Consider the following 25,098-nt stretch of genomic DNA (forward strand, 5'->3'; position numbering starts at 1 on the left):
ATTGCTGTTGTTGGCTGAATTTGAGGATTAAGTCTGTGGATCTGTGAATATGACTTTGAGCATTTACACTTATCTTGAAACTTTCTCTAACCCTTAATGTAAAAGGAGAATTAAGAAGCTATAAATTAAGTAGAACCCTGGAGTATCTTGGCAATTAGAGTGAACGAGATTTCAGCTGCTCTCTTTCATCAATTTCTCACACTCCTGGATAGACAGGGTATTTTTAATTTACAACCTGTATTTCAATTAGTCACAGAATTTTTTTCTCGGAGCTTTTGCTTATGCAGGTACAAAATAAAATTAAACTACTTTTTAGCTATACTCTTTATAACAGGGTTTAGATGAAAGTGCTACTAAATAAACTAGCTGTTATGTGAGGTAATGTTCCTGTATTTATAAACATTGTTACGATTACAAATAGGTTATTCTATAACCGCACAGTATGTGTCCTCAAAGAAGTATTAAGCTATGTCTATGAAAGAATATGTTTATGAACAGAAAGGTATTTTTTTTATTATTTGGGATTTGGAGGAAGATGCGCACTTTCCTTTTACTCTTTATTTTCCACCATGAGTAATAATATTCTGTGCTCTGCTTCTAAGAGTTCAGACTGGGGGTTAGTGGTGGCCACAGGTCAGTGTTGTGCTGCGATGGCTGCAGGTGTTCCAATGTCTGGTGTAGCTCAAGCTTTAGCATCAGAACTTTTTTCGTCATGAATATGTTAGCTTTGTGTGGCAGGAGTGCGCGCAATTTTGCTGCACATCACGCAGTAGCTCGTGTCTGTGCATTGGTATCTCATGCACTGATTTAGGTAGGGCTTTGCTGTCAAATTGTTGGCACTGAACTTAGCAAATGACAGGAGCTTGGAATTACATTCCCAGGACTGCCTGAACATCAGCGTCACAGATGCTCCATTTCTGGACTGTTTCGTTTGTTAATTCCAACAGTGTTCTTTCCTTTGTTTTTAAATGCCGTCCTCCTTTTCGCTAATGCAAGGAGCATTGCTGGTGCACAGACCCTGAGAGCTGGAGTTCTCATGTCTGCTTCAGAAGGCAAGTTGTCATTTCATTTGCATTTGTAAGAACTGCAACAAGTATCCCAGCAGCCAGCCTCACAGCAACGAGAGTGAGACCATCACAGGTTCAGAGAAGTGCCTGAAAATCTACAGATGCTTCAGGCTCTGGCTACGCAGCGGCGTGCAGCGCAGAGCAGCTCCTGCGTCTGGGAAGTGAGCAGCGAGGGCTGGGATCAAACCGCTCGGTGGTATCCTCAAGGCCACCTCCTTGCAAAAGCCTGGAGTCTCTCCAACGCAGGACAAATGGATGGTGATTGCTATTTTACAAGGGAAATAGCATTAACAATTGCACTTTGGGAGTTCCCAGCCTCAGGTTGCCATCATTAAGTGAGCAGTCTCTTCAGTGGGGGAAGTTATTACGTGGTTGTGCCAGGACATTCCATATATGCATTATGGAAGAAATAGTATTGGAAGCAGTACGGTTCCAAAGTTGCCACGGGTCATGTATGGGACATACATCCTAATTCCATCTTCCCTTCCTTTTGAGTACCTGAGCAGTACTTCACAATGATGCCAGTGCTGGTGGGTTGTGGGGAAGGTGTCACACACATTAATGTTCACGGGGCGAGTCAGGGACTGTACCGCTTGCACATTTAAGAAGGTGAAACATTTACAAAGGTAAGCCAGATCTTTTCCAGGCACTGATGCACTCGAATTGGGGTGTTTTAAATACCGGGAGTAATTCCGGGGCCCTGACCCAAATTTTGCTTCTTTTGACTCCTGGGCCACCGGAGAGTAGCGGGGAAGGGCTTTACCACTGGCTGTGAAGATGGTGCGGGGTGGCTGTGGGATGTGTATTTGGTGTTTTGAAAGGATATTGCATAGATTTCTTGGATTTCAGTGGTCTCAACACTCTTATTTTTATTACTAAGTGTCCTGTTTCATGAATCGGATTAGGAAACACCTACCTGAAGAAATGAGAAGGTCTGGTGATTTTGAACAGCTTGACACTGGTGTAGTCACCACAGTGCATAGGGTTGTACAGTGGAGGCAGTGTTAACAGCTCGCTTTAATGGTGTGCCTTAGTGTTGCTGTATGTTGCTCTTCTGTAGTTAAACTTGTCTTGAATATCAATGTTAAATACTGTATAAATGTCTGTTGTAAATTTGGTGGAGAGGATGCTGATTTGGGCTGTGGGTTTCATTACAACTATAGATTGTACTTCACAGGGCAAACACTTTAAATAGAAAGAAATAGCAAGCACACTTACTGTTAGTAAGAGTAGTCTTACCAAAACCTTTTAATGATTTTTGGAGTGGGGAGTGTTGACAGTTCCTATAGAAATAAAAGGGTTCTCTGTGTGTGTGTGTGTGTGTGTGTGTGTATACATACGTATCCCCATCACGGTTCTTTTGAACACCTTTCTCAAGTGCTTGATGGAGCCTGGAAGATGTTTTTCCTTTGTTTGTTACTTCTACTGTTGTAAGCTGAAGCTTAACAGAGATTCTGTTAGACTTGAGATCTCAGTGGAAAAGAGAAATCTTAAACTTGTAAATATTTTTGCACAGAGGTCTTGCTAAAGCTATGCAGCCTTGTTCTGAGCCGGCCCCATTTAGGGCTGTGTGTTTCCAAACGCTTCTGCAGCTCCATGACTTATGAGTATTGCGGAGATGCTATCTGTGCAGGTGATGCTGTCAAAAACGCAAAGCCCCAATCAGGGAGGGGGGAGGATGGCGTTGATTATTCCGTGTTCGAGTGTAGGGACAGTGCAGTTAATGTTGCTGAACTTGTTACAGGCAGTGGTGATTATGGCAGATATATCACTTCTGCGGGTGAAAAAGTCCAGAGAAGGCAACTTTGCAAGACCACCGTGGTTGATACTCTGCCAGGCTGTCCACTGCTGGGATGACCACAGAGCTTGTCAGAGATGGGCACTGGAAAGTCTCTGGTCAGAGTGGGGACAATATGGCCACCCTTTGAAATGCTTGGGAAAGGACCAGAGATGTCTTCTGGAGGCTTGATCGGGACTGTACCTGAGGGCAGAAGGAACGTTTGTTCCCAGATGATCAGAAGAAAACCCTGGAAGAGAAGAAGGGTTGTTGCCACAGCTTGCTGCCGAGTGAAAGCAAACTGAACCCTACTGCTGCTCCGAGCGCTGCCTGTGCGGTGACCCCAGCTCTGCCTCGTGCCACGCAGCACGAGCGTGGTGTTTTCTGGACTCCAACAGTTGGATCTGAAAACTCAAACCGTGGATTTTTCCTAGGTTTGCGTTATATGTTAACATTAGAAGTACTCCCCCCACAATCATGCAGCCTGACCAGGCATTTACTAGATTGCTTACAAGGATTATTAGAAATTTCCTCTGTGCTTTATTTTTTAATAGGGTATTGAGTTCAATATATTTCTGTTCATACTTGCAATGAATTGATTTATGGTGGTAGAAATTCTGTTTTGCTGCCGAAACCTGATGGTTACTAACTAATTCAGTTTTACTTTCTTTTTTCTTAAACCACTAGTTCTTTTACAAAATAAATTATCTACTCCAGAATTTGGTTCCTTTGCCCTGCCTTACATTTTGAATGGGTGAAGGAAGGGCAGGAGACAGAAGCAAACGTGGGCATCCCAGAGATGCTGTGCTACAGTACCACATATGTTGTGTGTCTCCTTGGAGCTCTGTGTGTTCTGTCAGTCAGAGCCCTGCCACCCCCGGCACTCTCTGTGTATCAGGGTAAAATGGCTCAATTCCACTGTTTTTCTGCCAAAAGTCCTCTCTTGGCTAGAGGATTTAGGGCTATTTTAAATTAACCATTCTGTTTTGTCTGGTGTACGACATCCAGAACTTGATTTGAATCTGTTGTGTCATATATGTAAATGTTTTGTATGATGGTTTTGACTGCTCCCTAATAAATAGGTGGATGTTTTAAAAGATACATGCTGGTGTTTCTACTCACTGAACTTAACTATGTCAGTTTTGCATATAACATTATAAAATGAGAGACTTCAACTTTATGTAGTATTTTGTGTTTCTTAACCCTATCCTGTCCTCTGCCTTTCCCTTTTCAGATGATTATTAATGAACAATTTTAGTTTTCATATGCCTGAATTACTGTGGAAATAAGCAATCTGGGAACTGTGGAGAACAGCCATGCACTTTGAAGTTTGTGTACATGCTCCCACACTGTACTTTTGTGTTGTTCTGTTTTTAAACAGCTGCCCTAAGAGCCATAAATATGGTTATGCGGTATAATAATATCTCTTGACTGAGTGTCCAGAAATTCATCTTTCTGCAGGGTCACTGTGTGGTATGTCTTCAGCCCACACAATGGCTTTGTACGAGAATCAACAGGAACAAAAGGGAAAATATTATAAATGCCTGGTGGACTCTAAATATTTTAAACAGTTTACATTCATGGGTCAGAAGAAAGTTTTAAGAACTCTGTGTTTTATTTCACTGTTTGTGAGCATTCGGGGTGTCCCATCCATACCATTGCTGGACTTTGCACGTTTCAGTGCTTTCATTTCATTTGTGATGTGAACCTGACTGTGAAGTGCCACAAGTGTCAGTCAGCTCTCATCTGAGCGTTTGATGAAAAAAAAGTAAAATTCTCGCTGCTTTTGGTATGATAAATGGTCCCACATTTCAAAGGTATGTATTATCGTAAGATACTATTAAATAGGTATGTGTTATCCCTCCTGTATTAAATAGAAAATCATCATCCAAACTTTAGCTGTATTTAAGGCCTATATTTATATGTTTGTTTAGTTTGCTCTGTATAAAAGGCATTCCTTTCAGAGTAGGTCTGAAATATCTAAGAAATATACGCAACTTTGTCCTAATAATAACTGAGTATCTCAAATGCCAGACTGTGCTCTCCCTGAAAGTCTAAAAGAAAACAGTGGAATGTGCAAATATGGAAGAAACCTAAAATACTTGAAATGTAGCCCATGGAGGGGAAGAGGAGACAGGAGGAGGGCAAACACTGGCTTGGCAGCATCCTGGTTTGTCTGGGACAGCCCAGCCAGCTCCATCCCTCCACTCACCCTCCTTGCACTGGAACACCCTTGGGGGAAAAGTCACAAGTAGCAAAGTTTATAAAAAACTTGGTGCTGGAAAAGAGTAAATTTCCATTTTTGGATGGCATCCACTGCGTGGTGAAACTGCTCTTGTGGGGCGGGTGCGGAGGGTGGTACTGCCTATGGGGCAGTTGTCAGACATACAGCGCAATGCCTCTTCAGTACACACGTGAAAGCCTTCACTTAATGTAAACTTGAGTTGCGTTCTTTGGCAGTGATAGTGTTGAGTAACTGCTAAAACATTGTTTCATTGTGTATTTGAGAATAGTGACCCCAGAATCCTGGCAGAAAAAAGGAATGTGGTTCTATTTATTTTTTTGTTTTGCTTTGTTCTGTTCTTTACTGAGGAATTCTGTAAACTTTTAAGAGGAGTGAAATAAAAATAAAATAAAAAACCCCTACGCAAAAAAAACAAAAGCAGCCTGAAAATATTAAAAATTGAGATTCTGAGGTCTTTGCACTTTCCCTTCTTGGTTTCCAAGCAGCCCTTCTTGGAGGACTCTCTTTGTCATAGGAAAAGGAAAATACAATTTTGTTCATTTCACAAGTTAGATTCTTTTTTTGTGTGTTATTAACAGGTTTGGCAAACATCGCAAAGATGACAAGAGTGAGAAAACTGGTAAAATAAAAGTGCAGGAAGCTCTTACTTCAGAAGAGGAGAGAATACGAATGAAGCAAGAACAGGAGAGGTAGACTTCAGTATTTGCTTAAACCTTGATAGAGAGAGTTTGTTTTTTAAATTACATAACTGAAGTTCAATTTTCACTGATGAAATTCCCAAATGTCGATATGTTGATATACTTTAAATAACAGGACAAAGCTGGATTTATTTTGGACATTGGTATCAACAGCTTCTTTGGCTGCATTAAGCATCTTTTATAGACCCAGAGCTCCTTTCCTATTGAGGAGACTAGAGTAATAATAAGAAATGTTTTCTCTATACATTCTATAACTGATTTTATTGACATTTTCAGAAAACAAATATTTATATAGAATGAAATATGTTTTGTATTTTTCTTCAAAGTCTTGCATATCTAGTTTTTTCATTGATATATTTAGAAAAAACCCTAAAAATTATACTTCACAGTATATTTGTCACTGGAGTTCAGTCTATTTATGTCATGCAGTCTGTTTATGGAATGATATGTATATTAAACTGCTAATTGTAAAAATGAGTGGTGAGTACCTCTATTTTTCCTTGTCAGCTTCCCTTAACATTAAAAACCTATATAATGTATATGTCATATGATCTTCTCAACGTTTCCAATCTACTTTTCATCCTGTCTCTTGTAGCCCTAGATATTGGGGCTTACACACTGTTAGCTCTTATATCAGTTTAGTCAAAATCTTGGAAAGCTTAGGTTGTAAATCAACTACTGTTCAGGGGTGCATGTGGAGAGAAGACCTGTTTGAGTACACAAATCTGTAAGGAGACAAACTTTAAAGGGTTACAAATTTTGAATGCTGAATGGTAAATTTAGCAGTGAAAGTGAACTACGAATTGGAATGATTTATCTAAAAATTATGCTATAGCTTAGCCATAAATTGTGGATTGATGCAGGAACTGTGGAAGGAAATTTTGTTCTCCTTGTACAGGAGGTATGACTAGTTAGTCCTAATGATGCCTTTGACCATCATCTCTATGCACCTTGGTCTTCTGTGAGTAAGAACAGAAGTTTATTAATGGTGACTTCATCACTCTAACAGCTCACCGGAACAGCAGAGCCACAGTAACTCTTGTGTAGCCTTCTCAGTTAAACCTAAAATGGTTCGCTTTCAGTTCTTTTAGGGTTCTTTTAGATTTACGTTACAGTTAAGGCAAGCTAGGAGTATACATTTATTAGTTACTGAAGATCAGCAATAAACTGCAGAAACTTTATCATCTGTGACCATCTGTTTGGATTACATTATGGGAAAATTTTTACTCTTTAACAGATATGCTAGCATAAATTGATGTAAAAATGTATTCGTATCTTTTTCCATCCGTTCTGACATTAGCGGGTGGCTGGATCCCAGTGCTTGCTTGTTTTTTACTTGTCTAGTTTTTATTTTCTCTTTTTTAACAAAAGTGAAGCAGGGTCATGAAAGTTGTTGCTGTTTTTTAAGAGTAATGTGCTTTCAGATAAAATGGTAAAGGGGAATACTGGAACTGAAGGAAATAAGTGACTTTGGAGATGAGGGTGTTTGTGCAGTCAACTTCCCTTTAGGCATGGGCAGACCAGCCACTTGGTGGATAAACTCATGCCAGGGGTGCAGAGACGTTGAAAGCTGCCTCCATCGCTCCAGCCAGCTCAGGGCAAGGGGAAGGTTAGCCACGCGTGCCCAGTGCTGAACCCCAGCTTGCCCAGCACGGGGGGGTTCTTAGTAACCATAGGTCCCCAGAAAATTAGCCATATACATTTATTCAAAGAAGAAAGACCTGAGGTTTGAGTTAGTAACGTTTTTCTCTCTTTTCATTCTCTCTCTGTGTCTCTCTGTGTCTCTCTGTCTCTCTCAGTAAGAATGGTGAGAGTATAGACTGTCCATGTGGTGATGTAAGAGAGGTTGCAATAGTCACGCTGGGTACCAAGGTAGAATTGTGAAACTATTTGTATAGCCTTCAATGCATGGAGCAAATTCCTAATCCCTGTCCATCAAGTTGTGCTAACCAATTTGAATCTTTCCTGGAATCTCACTCCTTGTGTGTCATAAAAGCAATTTTATGTGTTCACTGAGACCGCAGAAAATGCATGTGCCAGAACTTCGTAACAGCTTGATGCTATCGTAACACGGGTCTTCCTCCTCTTCCCTTTACTCTCTTTATGTATTTGCTTTCCTTTGTGTTATGTCAATAAGAGAATGCAAGTTCTTGGGGGTAGTGGCATGTACAACTAATAAAAGGCAATAAAATAGCAACCAAATGTGTGAGGTGCTTCCTTATGTTTCTGAAAAATTCAGATGTTGATTTGGTCCATAGAGACTAAATATTTTTGCAGTTAGATTGCAGAGAGTTTCTTTTGATCCTGTAAAATAATGATGTTAGATACACACTATTAATGAAGAGTACTCTTGCAAATTAACTGAACAATCCCTCAAAATGCTTACTGGGAGACAGAGTGAAATATTACTGTCTTAACAAGTGTTGGTTCATAACGGCTGCTATTTTAACTTTGTTTTCTGTGGGTTTTTTCCCCCTTGATGTTTTTAGCAGTACAATTCACTTGCTCTGTTTTACTTGGTATTTGATACTATGTACCTCTATAATGATGCAATACTTTGGGGAAATAGGTTGGATTTAATGAATTTACTATGTATGAGAGGCTAGGAGCAAAAATCCTTAGGGGGTCAGAGAACAAGTGAACGGTCCATTAAAAAATCAATCATGCCCACAATTTTATGGAATTATTATGCCTTGACTTGATAATTTTAATAGTATTGTGCTTACAGTAGTATTTTCTTTAAAGTCTTAAAAGTAGTGTTCATATTGATTATGAGACAAACAAGCAAATTAATGTTCTTCAATTTGCCATGATTGAAATGAATAAAATTGCCTTTTATAAACATATTATTAATAATAATTTCTTATTAAGGAGCATATCTCAAGCTGTATTGGTATGCATTTACCGACAATCTTAAAGTAATTTTGAACAGAAAATGAAATTATCTTGTTGAAAATGCAGGCAGCTTTCAATGAAACAGTATACTGGAACAATTAGGAGCATCATCTGAGGAGACCACCCACCGATCTTACCAAAATTGCTGTAAAACACTTTCTATTTGTAAATCCTCCAAATGTTGGATTAACAGTTCATCCAAGGCCATAGGACACCGTCCCCCTGTCTCACTGCTCTTTAACACTGGTTTACTCCAGAGAAAGAATCTGCTTGCATGACCCTTAAGTGCCAAAAAATGATCTGAAAATCCATATGGGTTCTGCTGTGCTGTTAGAAAAGGTGCTTCTCCCCAGCAGTGGCACCAATCAAAATCTTAAGACAAAACTAAGCAATAGGTTTTCTGAACTTTGCCTCGTGTCTCCTAAGAAAGAGACTATACTGCAGAGTCTTGAGGAAGTCAAACAAGATCTGAATTGAATTAGCTCTACTCCTGTGCCAAATCACAGCTGGTTTATATATATGCTAACTTGGAGCCCCTCTTTGCCATGCTGTCATCCCGTCCATCACTGGATTACTAAAACTGGATACCACTGTGATGCTACATCTGCTCAGACAGACTGCAAAAACAGTCTTGAGCCCTTCTTGGTTTTGTTATAGAATATCTTCTACCAATTCCAGACTCTTTTGATGCGCCCATGGTTGGCCCATCCTCCTAAGAGTACTATCTTGGATTTTACAGATTGGAGATGTGTGGGATATGTTGAGCTTTCAGAGATGCTTCAAACTGCTTATAGTTTCACGCAGGCATTGCTATGTAGGATAGACTTAAAACCAGATTTTGAAACTTTTATCAATGCCCAAGAGGAAGTAGTGTTACAACCCAGATAGTTTTCATATGGACGGTCACCTTCGGCCGTGCTATTGGACCTAAGCCTTTGGAAGCTCACAGACCTGTCCACTTCAGAAACTCTCTACCTCTGGTCTTCGAGGGCCTCCCAGGATAGTTTTCTCAATATGTAGCTAGTGTGTCCATCAGTATCCTGCAGCATGAGTGCCCTGAAATGTTTTCTGACTTCTTCAAGACCCTGTAGTATAGGCTCTTTCGTAGAAGATGTGAAGACAGAACCATTCAGAAAACCTACTGCTTTTGTCTTCTGTTTTGTCTTGGTGGTCCTTGCTGGAGAGAGACATCACTCTAACAGCAGGTTCTGATACCTTCATCGCTCCCTCTTTCACCCTTGGATTTTTCCTTGGATTTCTTTTCTGTTGTGGTTGGTGTTTTGGGGGGTTTTCTTTCCCTCCTTGCATCTCTGTGTTCATTACAAAATAAATCTTTAGCAAATAAAAAACCTTTGCCTGTGTTCTGCCCTTCTTCAGCTTGGGCACGTGCAGTTCCTGACACCTGCCTGGCAAAGCCATTCGCGCTGGCCCTGTCTTCAGCCTTGACTTCCTCTAGCAAATCAAGTGCTCCCAACCCAAACAGCTTTGCTCTTTGTACCTGGGTAGTAGATAACAAAGGAATGAAATAAACATACTTCTTTGTGAAGTTTTCAACAAATTCAGCTATATCCAGCGTGGTTCACCACTAGATAATGCTTAAAAGATGAAAGTTGCAATTCTAATGTAATCTCATGATTCAGAGTATGTGATCTCAGCTATGGGTAAAGAGTGCTTATGCTTTAATCTGCCTCTAGAGGCACCTCCTCCTCTTAAAAGAAGAGTCTACAGGATATTTTCTTCATTTGATTAATGCACTGACTTAAGAGCTTTACTAATGTTCTATAAATCTCCGGGTTACCATAAAAGTATTAATCTCAGTATTGTATTCTTCTTCAACTTCCACTGAAATGGATGCAAAATCAGGTGCTTAAACACCTGTGTTGGGAGGATCAGTCTTGGGGAGATAAGGAGAAACCTTTTGGAAGGGAATTAAAGAGCTGCTCTGGCGGAAGCGTGGTGACAGAGGCTCCAGAAGTGCTGGGAGGGTGACGGGGCAGTCAGATGGGGGCTTTTGGAGCCAGGGGCTTGTTTTGCTCTGAAAAAGCAGCTGTGCAATTCCAATCTCTGCTGTACATGTTGGGGGAAGATGAACACACAGCAAAGCAGTACCACTCTTCGTACATACACACGTAGAGTTATCATCTGGAAGAGAAACCTGCTCCTTTGCTCGTTTTCCCCCCTTTCTATTTTGGAAAACATCAACCCTCCGTTCATTTAGGCTACAAAGGGAGTTGAATTTACATCGTTCCGCTGCTGTCGTTCTCCATCTCTGCGCAAATGCCACTTGTGAAAAGGAGGGGGCACAGCGGGAGGGAGGGAGGGGAGGGCACGTCCCGTTCAAACCGTGCTCCGGGCTGGAAACCTCACCAGGGCTTCGTACGGGCAGAGTGAAATCTCAACGCCTTGCTATCAACCGGGGGAAATCTCTATTTATAACGGGCTCTGGGGAGATGCTTTTAGTGTTGGAGGTAGGAGGCGATGCGGTTGCATCGATGCATCTGGCGATGCTGCCGGAGTGTGGCAGAAGGAGCGGGAGAGGTGACCCAGGGTCTTGGTCTTGCAGAGATACTGCCTGGGGGAGGTGGATCAGGCATTTGTCTCAGTATTGGTAGATTTGCCGTTACTTTTGAAGATCAATCAATAGGCTGACAACATTTTCGGTGCGAACATAAACAAGGCTACGATTTCAGTCTGTGCTGTTCACGTAACGATTTTTCCTAAATTTAGAGTGAAACATTCTGTCTGTTCATTAGTAGCTGAAATAACATTGATATTTTTTGCTGAAGGATTCGGTCGTTCCATAAAATGCTTCCTGTATTATATGTTTCCTAAGGGTATAAGGGTCTTTATCTCCAACATATAATAAACTTCTCTTCATCTTTCTCTAGTGCCATTAAAGCCACAAGCCCTTTGTTGTAAAAGTATACTAATGAATAGAAATGTTACAACAAGAACAGAAGTCTTGTGTTTTCCCTTCATCATGCATCATCCATTTTAATTAGACGAAAGGATGGTGAGTACTGTGACAAGAGTCTGGAATTAAAATCATTAATTGATGTCAAGCTGACGAGAGACTGCTAACATGAATTTACTGACAGCAGGAAAGAAATTAACCTTATTACTTTATTTAGTACATTGGGGCTATTTATTATATTTTCCTATGCAAGTTTGGTGTGTTCCATTTATGATGATAAAGACAAAGAATTAATAAAATCTACATAAAGTTTTATTACCTCCTATCAATGAAGTTTACATGAAAACCACATCAATAACTTACAAAAAACCAAACCCATCACATCCCTTTAATCAACATAACTCATCAAAACTGTTACAGCAATATTTTTGATATTTTAAATGAGTATAATACGCTATGCTCTCTAGCCAAGTAGAATTGCAAAAGTGATATGATTTAAAACATTGCCTTAGTTTCTTAATGTCAGTGTTGCAAAAAAAATGAAACATATTTTCTCCAGCAGTGACATTGATTGGAATAACTGTTTTGATCATAATTGGAAGGTCAGCCTAACAAAGATGAGTTTTAATGTTAAGCATCTTTATTCTTTAGATGAAAGAGTGCAACAGTGTCTTATAGAATGACAGCAGCATCCTATAGATAATTTGTGACCCAAAGGTCATAATAAAAGAATAGAGGGGAGGTCATCCTGTAGTAAAGGCCATCTGGAACTGTTAAAGTATCAGATGGAGTAGGGGCTGAACAGCAGGACACTCTTGGTGTCTTTCCAGATTTCCCAGAGAGACCATAATATTTTTATTGGAAACCCCCAACTTTCTTCCCCTTAAGCAAAATATTTTCATCAAACAGTTTCATCTTACTTTTAGGAAAAAAGATAACATACTGTGATAGGGAAAGGATTTTTGTTTCTTAGATAGCCTACGTGTTATCTGTGTCTTAAGTTCAGCTTTAGTTTTGCTGCTGCTGTATTTTGATGGCACTTAACACTTTCACAAGAACTATTACCTCTAAATCCCTTATTACTGCAAACATTCAGAATGTAAATGTTTTCTAAAGTGACTTGTAAAATCTTTTCTGATAAAGCTCCTACCCCCTTCCCAGCCCGTGAGAGAGGAGAGAAGAAATTCCTCTGTGAATCAGAAAATCGGAGCAATGTGTTTCTCATTCTCACGTATTTTGAGATGGGGTCTGCTTGTCAAGGGATATTCCAGTTTCACTGAGATTTGTAGCATTGTTTTGGCAGTGGTTTTTTACATAATGGATGAGGGTGCAGGACGCAAAACCAAATCAATGGCAGTAATTTTTGTACCACAGAACACAGAAATAAAGCATGAGAATATTGAGCTTTGGAAAAACATTTCAGAATGGTTCCACTTCATAAAAATACTGACTCTGGGAGATATGTAAACTGAAGTGTTTGTGGAATAATAGTTGCTGAGGTAGTTTTTTAAACAAAGCTCCTCACATTCTCTAGCTTCATGTTGTAAATATAGAGATTTTAAGACATCATGCTAGAAGTATATTTATTCTATTATTCCTCTACAGTGATTCAAGACATTGCACTAGGCAAGGTCTGGCTAAGTCCCTTGCCATATATTTAAAAACATCATTTACGTGGTCTTTACAGTATTCTGAGTTACAAATTTGGTTAAGGTGTCTTGCAAACCCTGTGAGTTCAGAACTGTGTTAGAAATTTCAGTTCGAAGTAAGAGCTCTGATTTGTTGTGTTTCACTTTTGAATGCCAAGAACTTTAGGATAAGGCAGCAGCAAGTTCTCTGATGTCCCGTAAACTATGATCTTACCGGTACAGTTGCTGTAGCAAATACTTATTTGAGAATTAAAAAAGCTGTACCGTAATTACTAACTTACTGAACTTATTGTTGCTGAGTTGAACGGAACTGAAAACCCATCAGACTTTCCAGACTGCACTACAGGAGTCAAACAGTAAAGATAAAGCACTGAAACCACTCTTATTTTTCTAATTCTTAGATACAGTAGCAAGTATTTGACTAACCAGAAAAACACCTAATAATGTAGTCACAACAGGGAGATAGGTTCCCCCTCCACACCACACCTGGAACTTTTATTTTGTAACCAGTTACTGGAACAAAACTTTTAAAGGTTTATAAAAAACCCAGCTCTGTTTCTGTCCGTGCTGGAGATTTATGCTCTCACACAGTACTGTGACCCAGCAAGGTTTTAGAAGTGAATCCTGAGGGGTGTTGTGGATGCTAATTTTTGGGTCCTGAGCAAAGATACTGACTTATAAGCTATATTCTCTATTGGTGGGTTGGGTTTTGTTTGTTGGTTTTTTTCCTTTTCTTTCAACTTCAGCGTATGAGATTCACATAATCCCTTGCTTTTTTGTGTGGCTTTTCATGTTATTTTTTTGTCACTTCAGACTGATTCATTTTCCAACTTCAGGATTATATATATATATTCCATCTTCAGGACTTTATACACAGTACTCTAGAAACAAAGACTAATGGACCTGAAATAGAGCTAGCGGCAGAATTTTATATCCACTTTTGTTACTTGACTTTAGGTAGATGAGCGTAGATGCTGGATAGGCTCAGCTCAACCAACTGATGACAGTGTTGTAGCTGCACCTCCAGTTACTGCCTGCAGTATCTGGGAATGACTGATTTGCTGTGTGGTATGATATATGGTACCATTCGATATATGGTATCCATGTGTCATTTGTTTCTTGCTCGTACAGGAGCAGCTGCTCCTTACGCATCTAACTGCAGAATTCAGATGTTACCCACCAGTGCTGCTTTCTGGCATTGTTCTCTAGTTGGAAAATAAAAACATTTTAGGGGAAGAAATGGTCCAGGAAAGCCTGTGCGTGAGAGGATACCAGGGCTCCTTAAGTGAGGAGGGATGGAAGCAGGAGCTCTCCCAAGTCGTGTTTCAGCAACAGCTGAATCTCATGATCTTCCTCTTTCTACTTCAGTCCAGCAAAAGAGCTAAATAGGAGAATAGAGCTAAATTAATCTAATGAGCAGGGATCTTTTGTCATAGGTATAAATATCAGCTCCTCTAGCCAGTTTTGTAATGCAAAAGAAAAACTAAATTCCATTTTGTCTACAGACAGCAATGACGTTCTTTGATGCAACATGGTTCCCAGCAGGATAACTGTCCTAGGTGCCCATCTAGGTGATCCTCCACTGCTGGGGTCACTGATCCTTGCATCAGACGTGAAAATAAGGAAAGAAAATTTCAGTCATGGTAGTGTTTGTTTTGGAGACGGGAGGACCTATACCGCCTATGTACCTGATACGTTCAGCTTTGGTTGAAACGTAACCTTTAAGAAAACACAGCAGACATACCCTCCACCCCAAAATGCTGCAGACCATTAACTGCAAAGTAGTCTAAAAGCTCCATTGAAATGTCAGGAAGGTGGTAATTTACAGATTTTTAAAATCAAAATAAGCAAGGATTTTCACTTGTTTACTCCAACATCCAAGAAAGCAGGTTTGAGATACTCTGCTAGAGGGATGTATCTTCACTTTGGAAAAACAAAGGATGAATCAAGAAGGTTAGGGAATAAGGAGAGGTAGGGGTGAAATACATGAGCGATTCCACCAGGTTAGAGGAAATGATTCTGATGTCTCCTTTAGTTTCATCAACATCACTTGGTTTCAAATTGGTGTTTGCACTTCACCTGCTTATACGCGTAATATTTACTTTCTCTCCTGCATTTCTTTCATTTCTTTACATCTTCATTTGTATTTTGCTGCCTTGTTTAATAGCCTTCTTTATAAAGTCCTTATGAGCATGCTGTTCTCTTCTTAATGTATTAGGGCACTTACAGTAATCACCTTATCACCTTTATCACCTTCTTTTTTTTTTAACTACAGCCCTCCTGGGTTGTAGCTCATTAAGGGTTTTTTAAATTCTCATGCATCTCTTCTGCATGTGGGATTTGAGGGGGGAAAACTTCAGAGAGACAGTAAGTACTCTTACATAGTCTAATTGGTAGATAGACTGTGATTGTTGAAGGAGAAAGAAAATTAAGACTGATTGTGTAGATGCATTTCTTTAATTTTGAGGTGGTGGACAGCTTTTTTTTTTTCTTTTTTGTTATGTAGTCCTTGTTATGTTTCTCTGTTGTTGTAGAACCAATATGTAGGAAATATATGTGTGTAAAATTTCTATGTAGGTGCAGAATTACAGATCTAGAAGAGAGATCAAGTCACTTTTCCAAGTTAGGATCTCCTGTCTATGCCATTCCTTCAAGATGTTTGTTTCTTCCTGTTTTGGGTTTTGGTTTTTTTTTTCCAATTTATAATGACATAGATCCTACAACTTCCCATGGCAATCTTTTCCGCTACCTATTCATTAGAAAGTTCCCCTGCCCACAGTATCTAGTCTCAATTATTCTTGCTGCAGTTTAAATACCTAGTACTTGCATTCTTTTCCTCCTTATGTATCTGGAGACTGCTGTTATATCCCCGCTCTGTCTTTTCCTCCCCGCCCCGCCCCGCCCCGAGTTTGATATTGCTGACTCGTGAGTATCTGTTATCCAGTAGAACTTCCAGGTCAATTCCTGAAAAAGCAACTCACAGATTTTTTTCCTCTGCTTTTAATTGGTATGCTTAATTATTCCAACCATGTAAATTACCTTCCAATTGCTGTTATTGAAGTTAATTCTATTTTTGAAGTCTACTCGGTCTATTTTTCAAGAACATTTAAAATGTTAATCCTTTCCTCCAAAGTTCCATCATTTGGGTTTTCTGCAGATTCAATAGCGTTAATAATGAAAAACTTGAGTAAATGCAGAGAGAGATCCGTGTAGAAAATGTCTCAATCCATCTATCTAGCATGACTGTGAGTTGCTGAGAGCTACTCTCCGAATACTCTGCAGGTACTGCCTGGTTCAACCCATTGCATCCGTCCCGTCGCTGCTTTTCTTAGCCTGGGACATACTGTTTGTCCTCTGTTCACAAGGCCGTTTACTGTGTTGCAGAAGGAAATCTGACTGACTTGACCGCATCTGTTCTTGATAAATCTGTGGTGGCTACTGCTTGTCCCATTATCTTCTCTGTGCTTACCAACGGTTTGTTTCAAAGGGGCTTGAAGTTAAACTGATGAGTCTATAATTCTCCTCCTCCGAGGGATGTTTGACTTTTTGTAGTCTTTCAATACTTCAGCTGTCCTTAACAGGTTCTCGTGGTTACTGAAAAAGGTCCGAGACTACCTCAGACATTTGTGTGTGTCGGATGAAGTTTAACTAGCTTAACTAGCTTAACCAGTTTCTAGCTACTTCTTTTGCTGTTACATTGGACATGTTTTTTGTTATTGGTGGCAGTATCAATTGTGCTGGCCACCTGCTTGAAATCAACCATTTTAGTGAAGACAGATGCAAAGAGAAAAACCATTAAGCCTTAGGTCTCCTCAGCATCATCTGTCAATATCGTTCCCTCGCTACTGAGCAGGGGAGCAACCTTTTCTTTGCTCTTCCTTTTACTGCTAATGCAATTACGCAATGATTTATTGTTATCTTTAAAGCTCCCTGCTACTTTTCTTTCACGTTGTGCCTTGGCCTTTCTCATTTTGTCCCTGTATGCTTGTGCTTATCCATAGCAAACTGACCACATTTTGTATGTGTTTCTTCATGTGTCTGAGATCAGAGGATGGTCATATTTTAGCCAGTTGGCCACACATTTATGTACACAGGAGATAAGGCAGAACTGTTATTTTTTTCCCTGTAATAACTTGAAAAAGGTTGGTCTTCAGCCTTCCAATTTAAAAATCGTATTTACGCCGCAGTATTTTCTGACTTTTTTTTAAAAAAAATATGCTAAAGTTTTGAATGAAATGGGGGGTAAATAAGGAAGAGGAGGTGTCTTTCTTGTTTACAAGCTGCTGCTGCTGCTGCCCATGATTATCCATTGCCCACAGTGATCCTTTAGGATGATTTTCCCAGGAAAGCAGATGGCTTTGCTCAGAGATGGTTATAACTGTGATAACTGACTAGCTCTAATGATAAGAAAAGCTAAGTGTCATATGCCGGTTCAGAGGGAAATCACAATAATGCCTATAATCAAGGTACCCTCATTAGAAGAGTAGTTGTCAGAAAAATTCTGCTCGGATCCAGACAAAGGTCACAGAAAAATACAGGAGAGGACAAACTCCCATGTTGACTTGATTGCCAAAAATTAGAAAAAGGGCCATTAAAGCCCCGAAGGCAGGCAAGGAGAGGGGGAGGAGGAACAACAAGACCTGCCTTAGTTGCTGGCACACTGTGCCTGCAAGGTATTTTTCACTCGCAAAAGAGGAGGGGACAAATTTGACAAGATTTGGCTACTGGCCAACACACCTCCTGACCTCTTTATTAGAAAAAATATCTGGCAAAAATTGGACCGAATGCGTTCATCCCATCTGAGTAACTTAGACAAGCTGATTGGCTTTATAAACGTGTCGTCGTTTTTCTCTGTTTTCAATCCATCATCCCCATGCATGCCAGTCTGATGGCAGAAGAACTGAGAACTGGCAGTGGTGAATGGCTTGTCATTTAGCTTCTGTCCTTACACAATGCTGCTTCTATCCTTAATAAACATTGTCAGCCATCTCACATATGTGGAACTGCGAGCGTTCAATACTGATTTTGTAAATGAGCGAGCCTCGGTGGAAAAGACGAGGTTGTGGATTATCACTTGGGCAATAGCTGAATCCTGGCAGCAGCAGGAGGATTAATTGAATTGACCAAGCAATTGCACACCAGAAGCAGCAGCCAACTTTGTTTCTGCTCTTAGGGGAGGACATTGCTGCCATTGCAACAGCATATGTAATGTATTAGCCCTGAATATCATTCCCATGCTGTGTTCATCAATTAAGATAAGTAGGTGATTTTTTTGCAAGGATCTAAATCACTAATATGAAAAAATCCCATGAAAGGGACAGAAGCTCCCAAGGGATTGGGAATATATTTATAATTTCACTCCTAATACTACATGAAATTACGGTTGATTTCTTTTGCCAGTTTTGCTTATTCACTTTTACTCACAACAGCTCCTCCAACACCACAGTTTTGTGTTTTCCACTGCTGGAAAGAAGTTAAAGTTTAGTTCAGACAGGATTGCTGTAAATATTTGGTTCAGGGTGTGATTCGGCTTGCAGACTAATATGATTAATTTGCTGTCTACATGTGAGCTACATGACTGAATGTCCTTTGTGGTCAAGGGGGATGTGCTTGACGCCGTTGATAGAGCCTGGAGAAGGAGTTGGCTTCACTTTTAAGCGGCCACATTTCTGCTGTTCAGCCCAACTGCTCTGTAGACCCTGCGGGCAGTCACCTGCGGTGACTGAATCCTGACCAGCTCTTCTGGAAGCCCAAACCATATGTCGACACCTAAATTTAGGTGTCTAAAACAGTAGTTGCCTTCATCTGAAAGCTGAATCCCACTCACAGAGTTTTGAAGAAGGGAACGAGGTGGCAGCTGTTTGCTGGAGACAGCAGCACGTAAGCTTTTCCCTTACTTTTGTGACCACCATTTCACATGCATAGGAATCGCTATACAATGGGTATGTCTATCATCGCTGGATTAGCTTGCAATGAAAAGCTCTTCTAACAATTATAGGAAGTTCTGCAGCTAACAATATTGTCATTTGAAGCAGTTATCATTAGCTCTTGAATTGAATGGCAAACAAATGCATGGGGATAGTTGATACTTTACTGAACATTATAATTTGAATCTCAAAAGCACGACAATATGTTGTTGACACTTTCAGTATTAACACTTCAGCAAGAAGGGTTTAGAAACTTCTTGGGATAGCTTTTGTATTTTTAAAAGTTCTGTTTTATTTAAACAATGCAAAATTGATTAGCAGTTTTTGCAAAATTCTTTGAAGATTAAAAGAGTTATGTGAATGCTAAGCATTATTATTATTATTGGTAAACCCACACAAAATCCGTAGGAAGGGCATAAATCCTCAAAATTAGCTGATCTGAAATTTCAGACATATACTTTTTTTTTTTTGTGCCGTTTCATGAAGGAATACAATTCAGTGAAGACAGCTTAATACACACATCCACACTATGAAACCAAAGTACTGTGGTCAAACACTTTTCCAGATACTTCAATACCGGAGCATTGTTGATTAGGGCTGAAGTACAGAGCAAATTCCAGGTTCTCATCTGTGCTGTGCAGATCTGTTTGCATAATCATTTTAATCTTTCCCACAACAGTCTGTGCTGGTATTTCCCGTATGTATACTTAATGCGGTATATGCTGAAAAATGATTTAGGCCACATCATGCATACACACACACACATACACACACACACACACACACACACACACAGGGGGGGTCAACATAAAAAAGAACGTCACATTAAGTTCAGGTTCTTATATAAAAATATATTCAGAGTTTAAAATTGCTAAAGGAATAGTGCAATATTCAGCTGATAGCTGTTATTCTTTTCAAGAATATGTCTACATATTTTTCCCTGGTCATTTGTTTCCTTTAAGCTTGGAGACATAATGTTTAAACGCAGTATGTCCTGGAGAAGGCAAAAACAAAGCAGTATTTGAAACAATATTCAAAAATATGTTAAGTAATCAGAATACTTATACTTTTGTCTTGTGAAAGTGATAGAACTTGCAAAGTGGTTTAAACTTGAAGCACAGAAAATTAATTAGGAGAAAAACATCAGAACATTTTGGATGCCAGTATAAGTTTCACTTTAAAGTTATCCTTTATTAAATGTTACTTACTGCAAATGGCTACTAGGTACTTTGGTTATAATTAACAGTAAGATTTATAATGCGTTTAGACTCTGATTTTTAATACTATGTATTTGTATTAACACATTGTATTAGCAATTGTAGAAAATATTCTAAAAATTTTCGTGGTGTATGTGAACATAATTACTTGCATAACACTTCAACAATCAGTTCTCTCCCACTTGAACAGGAATAAGTATCCCTCATTGAACCATGCATGGGAAAATCTTAATGTTCTCACTGCAAATGGTGCTACGTCCAAACATATTAAATAGCTGATAAGCAGACGCATTAGAAAAGTTGGTTAACACGAAACAGGGGACACTCATGTCTGCACCTGTGGAGAGTGATGTGATATTCATGGTCAAAAGTTAAATAAGTTCACCGGCATCTCTCATAGCTGTCAGTGTAACACTGAGTCCAATATCACTAGTTACCACCAGGTAATTCTGTTTCATAAGCACTTCAGATAACATCATTGTTTTCTTCTGACTGGATTACTCCATGCCACATTATTCCTATACTGTCAGATTTCATACACTGAAATTTTGGTTGTCTAAAATACGTGGATTTTTTGTTCTCAAATTGGTGTCAGCCAGCGTTCCAGCATGTGATGATACATCATCCACTGAAATTAAAATTAAATCTACAAATGTCTAGGAAATTTCTGATTTCCTTTGCTTCTCCCATTCAGAGGAGAAATATCAATAGAGAAATGCATTCCTCCACAGGGTAATTAATACAGGAGTACAAATTGGAAGTGAAACCTGCAGAGAGAGGAATCAACAACTGCAGGTCATTTTCAGTTTTCCCTTCTGCATAGATACCTTCCAAGAGATAAAAGTTGGAACATTTCTGAATTATAGCTTTGGAGTATAGGACGATGTAAAACATTTATTTTTATTTAAATAATCGGCATGCAGAAACACAGTTTAAATTTGAAATGGGTTTTGGATTTAAGCCTGAGTCCTTCTTTACTGTAAATTAAACAAAAAACTATTCCAGTTTGATGTTGCTGAAGTTGTGGAGGAACATGCTGTCAGATGAATAGTGTTACCATTTCATTTCCAATTTTGCCTATTAAAATAAAAAGCAACGAGTAAAGAAAATAATTTTGTATTTAAAAATTTGAAACATTAAAAATTTATTTTTGTTTACATTAAACTTTCTTACATTTCTTCTATTTGCCTTTTTTTTTTGGTATCGTTGTTTTTCTTTCCACTGTGACTGAATACGAGTGAGAGTTGTGGTGCACAAGTCAGTAGTGGTAGACATAAAAAGAGGAATTATGCTGAGGTATAAGTTGAGGTGTGTGAATGAATCACTGGACCATCAGTGTAGATGGCACTGGCTGTTGAAGGGGGTTGAGCGAATCCGTTGTATCCCAAATCAGTATCCTTGGTCAATACTTGTATGATTTGGGGGTAAAATAGGTCTGCCTATTTGAGCCATCCTCCTATTCCCTTCTTTTGTTATGGCGATCTTTGTTAGCATGGAAAGAACAATTTGCTTGGGACTCAGTCTGATGAAGACACTTAAATTTAGGTGTTCACATACCAGCTCAGGGCTGGATTCACATGCTCGAACACAGACGTCTTGTGTCATTTGAGTTATTGCAGTCTCTGAGCTGTTGGCAGCTGTTGGCAGGGGGCTGGCAGATGTGGCAAGGACCTAGAGGAGTCCTTGTTGCCCAGCAGCTGGAGGTGCAGCAGGATTACCCGGGGATGTCAGGTGGTCATAGCTGCCTATGTTGGAGCAGCTGAATCAAGGCTGGGTCTCCAAGCTCCCAAGGAAGACCTAACCAGCAGCATCACAAGTGTCTATAGAGCGACTCCTTTCACACTAGGACACGCTAACTGGCGCGGCAGCTGCGTAACGCTGCAGTCTGCTGACTTTCGGCTCCCTGACTGTAAAGGGAGCCTGCGCACGTGGCTGGCGTGACCTCAGCTGCTGCAGCCACCTAAATTCTCACGTCTTAAACTGCAGCCTGAATCCCACCCTTCGTCTATCCCCTTTTCTTTTGCAAAGACTAATCTTGATTGTGGCTAAGTTTAAAATTTCCCAAAATGTCAAAGTTACCCAACTTTAAGGCTTTTCTATTTTCAAAAGAGACAAGGCTTACTTTCAAAAGGGGCGGAGGCTTTGAGTCGGCTGCTCTGGTTAAAAGTTGGTGAACAAGCTGTCTTTGGACACGGCACGTAACAGAGGTGCACAGAACTGTAGTCTGAATGGATGGATGCTGTCACACTGTGTAACCGTGGCTGTACGAGATGAAAAAGGAGCACATTTTACTAATGGAAGGGAGGAGACAGCTGAGTGCTTCATTTTGCAATGATGACAGAGCATTAAATTGGTCTGGGGAGACAATGCGGGGGGGGTTGTGGATTTTCCTGTTCACTATGCATGTGTGTGTGATACATCAAATTTTCTAAAATGCCAAAGAAACTTTGAAGCCCAGATCAAATTTTAGTAATAGCTTTGTGTGCTTTTGAAAATATGACCTGTGCTCAATTTGTGTTTGTCAGATTCCTAAATGTCATCTGGTTTTATCTGTCACTTTTTATCATACAGCTAAAGACGTGCACCTAGATACAAAACCCCAGTACAGCATCACCTTATATTTGTAACTTTAACATAAGGCACATGTTGTTACTTTCTGAGAAGAAACTGCCTACTTTTGAGAGGTCCCAGATTCAGTTTGTTTATATTTTAAACAAAACATGCATATTTTAAACAATTCATACAAGCATCTACTTCTGCTGTTTACTGCGTGCATGCATACATAAATATATATGTGTGTGTGTCCTATACTCATGAAATTCTTAAATTCTGAAAGAAGTATGATTTTTGTAGTGTTGGGTCAAGAAAATTAAAATTCTTCTCTAAAAACAGGCATTGGAACCATGAAATCTGTTAGGTTTTGATGGAGTACAGTACAATATTAATGGTGTCAGACCATTCTCAGACATGATAGGTAATAGCATGGGCATCCTAAGAGGCGTGAAACAACAGGTAAATTCTGCTTACCAACAGCTAAGGCTAGTCGTTATTTAACTTAATAATGAAAGAAAAGATAATCAGACTTCTTCCTTAAAGACCAGAGTTGATTGTAGTGTTGCTTCGATCTAGGCTTCAATATCCATGACAAACTGAAACTGGAAACACTTCACTGTTTTTCATTAAGATGGGCTACCTAAAGTGTCTGCTAACTGCTGCTTTTGGATGATTGGGAGGAAAAAATTGGTTTCAGCCTTCTTTTAATTTTTCAGAATTCAAGCAAAAACTCGAGAATTTCGAGAGAGACAAGCCCGTGAACGTGACTATGCAGAGATACAGGATTTTAACCGGACATTTGGCTGTGATGCGGACCCAATGTATGCTGGGATTGCTTCCTATGACTCCTCTTCAAATAGCGGCACAATAACGCTCAACACGCGGCCACAGAGCCCGAGGGAAGGGCAGACAGAAGCCTTGTACGCCCAAGTGAAGAAACCACGGAATTCAAAGTCTTCACCTGTAGACAGGTAGGCACCAGGCATCAATCAATACACTCTCAAAATCCACCCTGGTAATGCTTTTGTCATGGGAGATGACTGGACATCAATTGGAAAATCAGAACTGTATTTTTATTAATGGCTTTTTAAAAGCCTTTATGTAGAAAAGTATTGAGCTTACACAGATCAAACTAACAGAATGGGACGGGGAACTTATTTTCTGCAGAGTTGCTGCTTTTCTTCTCATTCTTCAGATGATTTGGAGTTTTGGAGTCACCGTTTGGTATAATACAAACTACATTACATTATGTCATCTGGTTTCTTTGTCAGAGCTCTAACTGGTATCATTGTGAGATACATTTCCAACCTATTCATGGCAGTTACAATATCTCTGGAAAGTTCTTACTGTTTAAAGCAAAAGTGGGTTAAAGCTTACCTGGACTCTAGTCCTACCATAGTCCTGAACTTCAGTCTAACAGGTGGAGCATTTTGATTAAATATAGACCCAAGTGAGTAAAATCCAAGCTTGACTCATGAGTTACTTTGTCTTCTCAGGCTGTAGCTTATTATTTATACTCTTCCTGTGGTTACATTATCTGAACTAAGTCATGCTTGGTTTTATGCTGAAATTGGGCAAAATTCCGGTCTCTGTTGATGGAGTTTTGAATTCATTTGAAAACCTGAAGCTAAAACAGGCGTGTAAACTAACATAAAGTAGAAATAACCAAAGGCAAAATTCACAGCTTTTTTGTACTTTAACAATGAAAATACATCTGTTTTCTTGGCTTACATCTATGATCTTGTAGTTCTGCATTTTCTCAACTTTACAAAAACTAACACTAAAATCCTAGTGCAGGAGGTGCAGTTAACTCTTTCAGAACTTATTAATTTAACTCATAGTAAACCCACTTGTTGTATTGTTTTCAACCTCATTCTTTCCAGAAGAAAAATACTGGACTTTCAGTTAAAACAGCAAAGCAGTGTCTTTGGTTGCAGTGCTGAGATCTGTATAGCTTTACATGAGGACTGGAATTCGTCTTGCATGTTCTGTTCTAGGTGGTAAGAGAGTCATTTGTATTTGGTCATAAGGAAAGTGGCTGTCATGCAGAGTTCAGCTAATTGTCTGAAACTCCTTTTAGGAGTTTTTAGAACAGAGATTGGTGTATTTAACCCTCCCCGTAGATCTATTTTGAAAAGTTCCTTTACATAATGTTG

The 25,098-nt window shown here is 39.5% G+C and overlaps 1 protein-coding gene across 1 annotated transcript in view; it reads left to right on the forward strand.

Annotated features, from left to right (window-relative positions):
* Positions 1-25,098, forward strand: part of PARD3 (par-3 family cell polarity regulator) — a 480,197-nt gene that overhangs the window by 356,539 nt on the left and 98,560 nt on the right. The window contains exons 25-26 of the mRNA XM_009895122.1: positions 5,668-5,778; positions 23,659-23,913. Coding sequence (XP_009893424.1) covers positions 5,668-5,778; positions 23,659-23,913 — 366 coding nt within the window. The remainder of the gene's footprint in view (positions 1-5,667; positions 5,779-23,658; positions 23,914-25,098) is intronic.

The sequence above is a fragment of the Charadrius vociferus genome, unplaced genomic scaffold (genome assembly GCF_000708025.1).
Source record: "Charadrius vociferus isolate BGI_N301 unplaced genomic scaffold, ASM70802v2 scaffold61, whole genome shotgun sequence".
Taxonomy (NCBI): Eukaryota; Metazoa; Chordata; class Aves; order Charadriiformes; family Charadriidae; genus Charadrius; species Charadrius vociferus.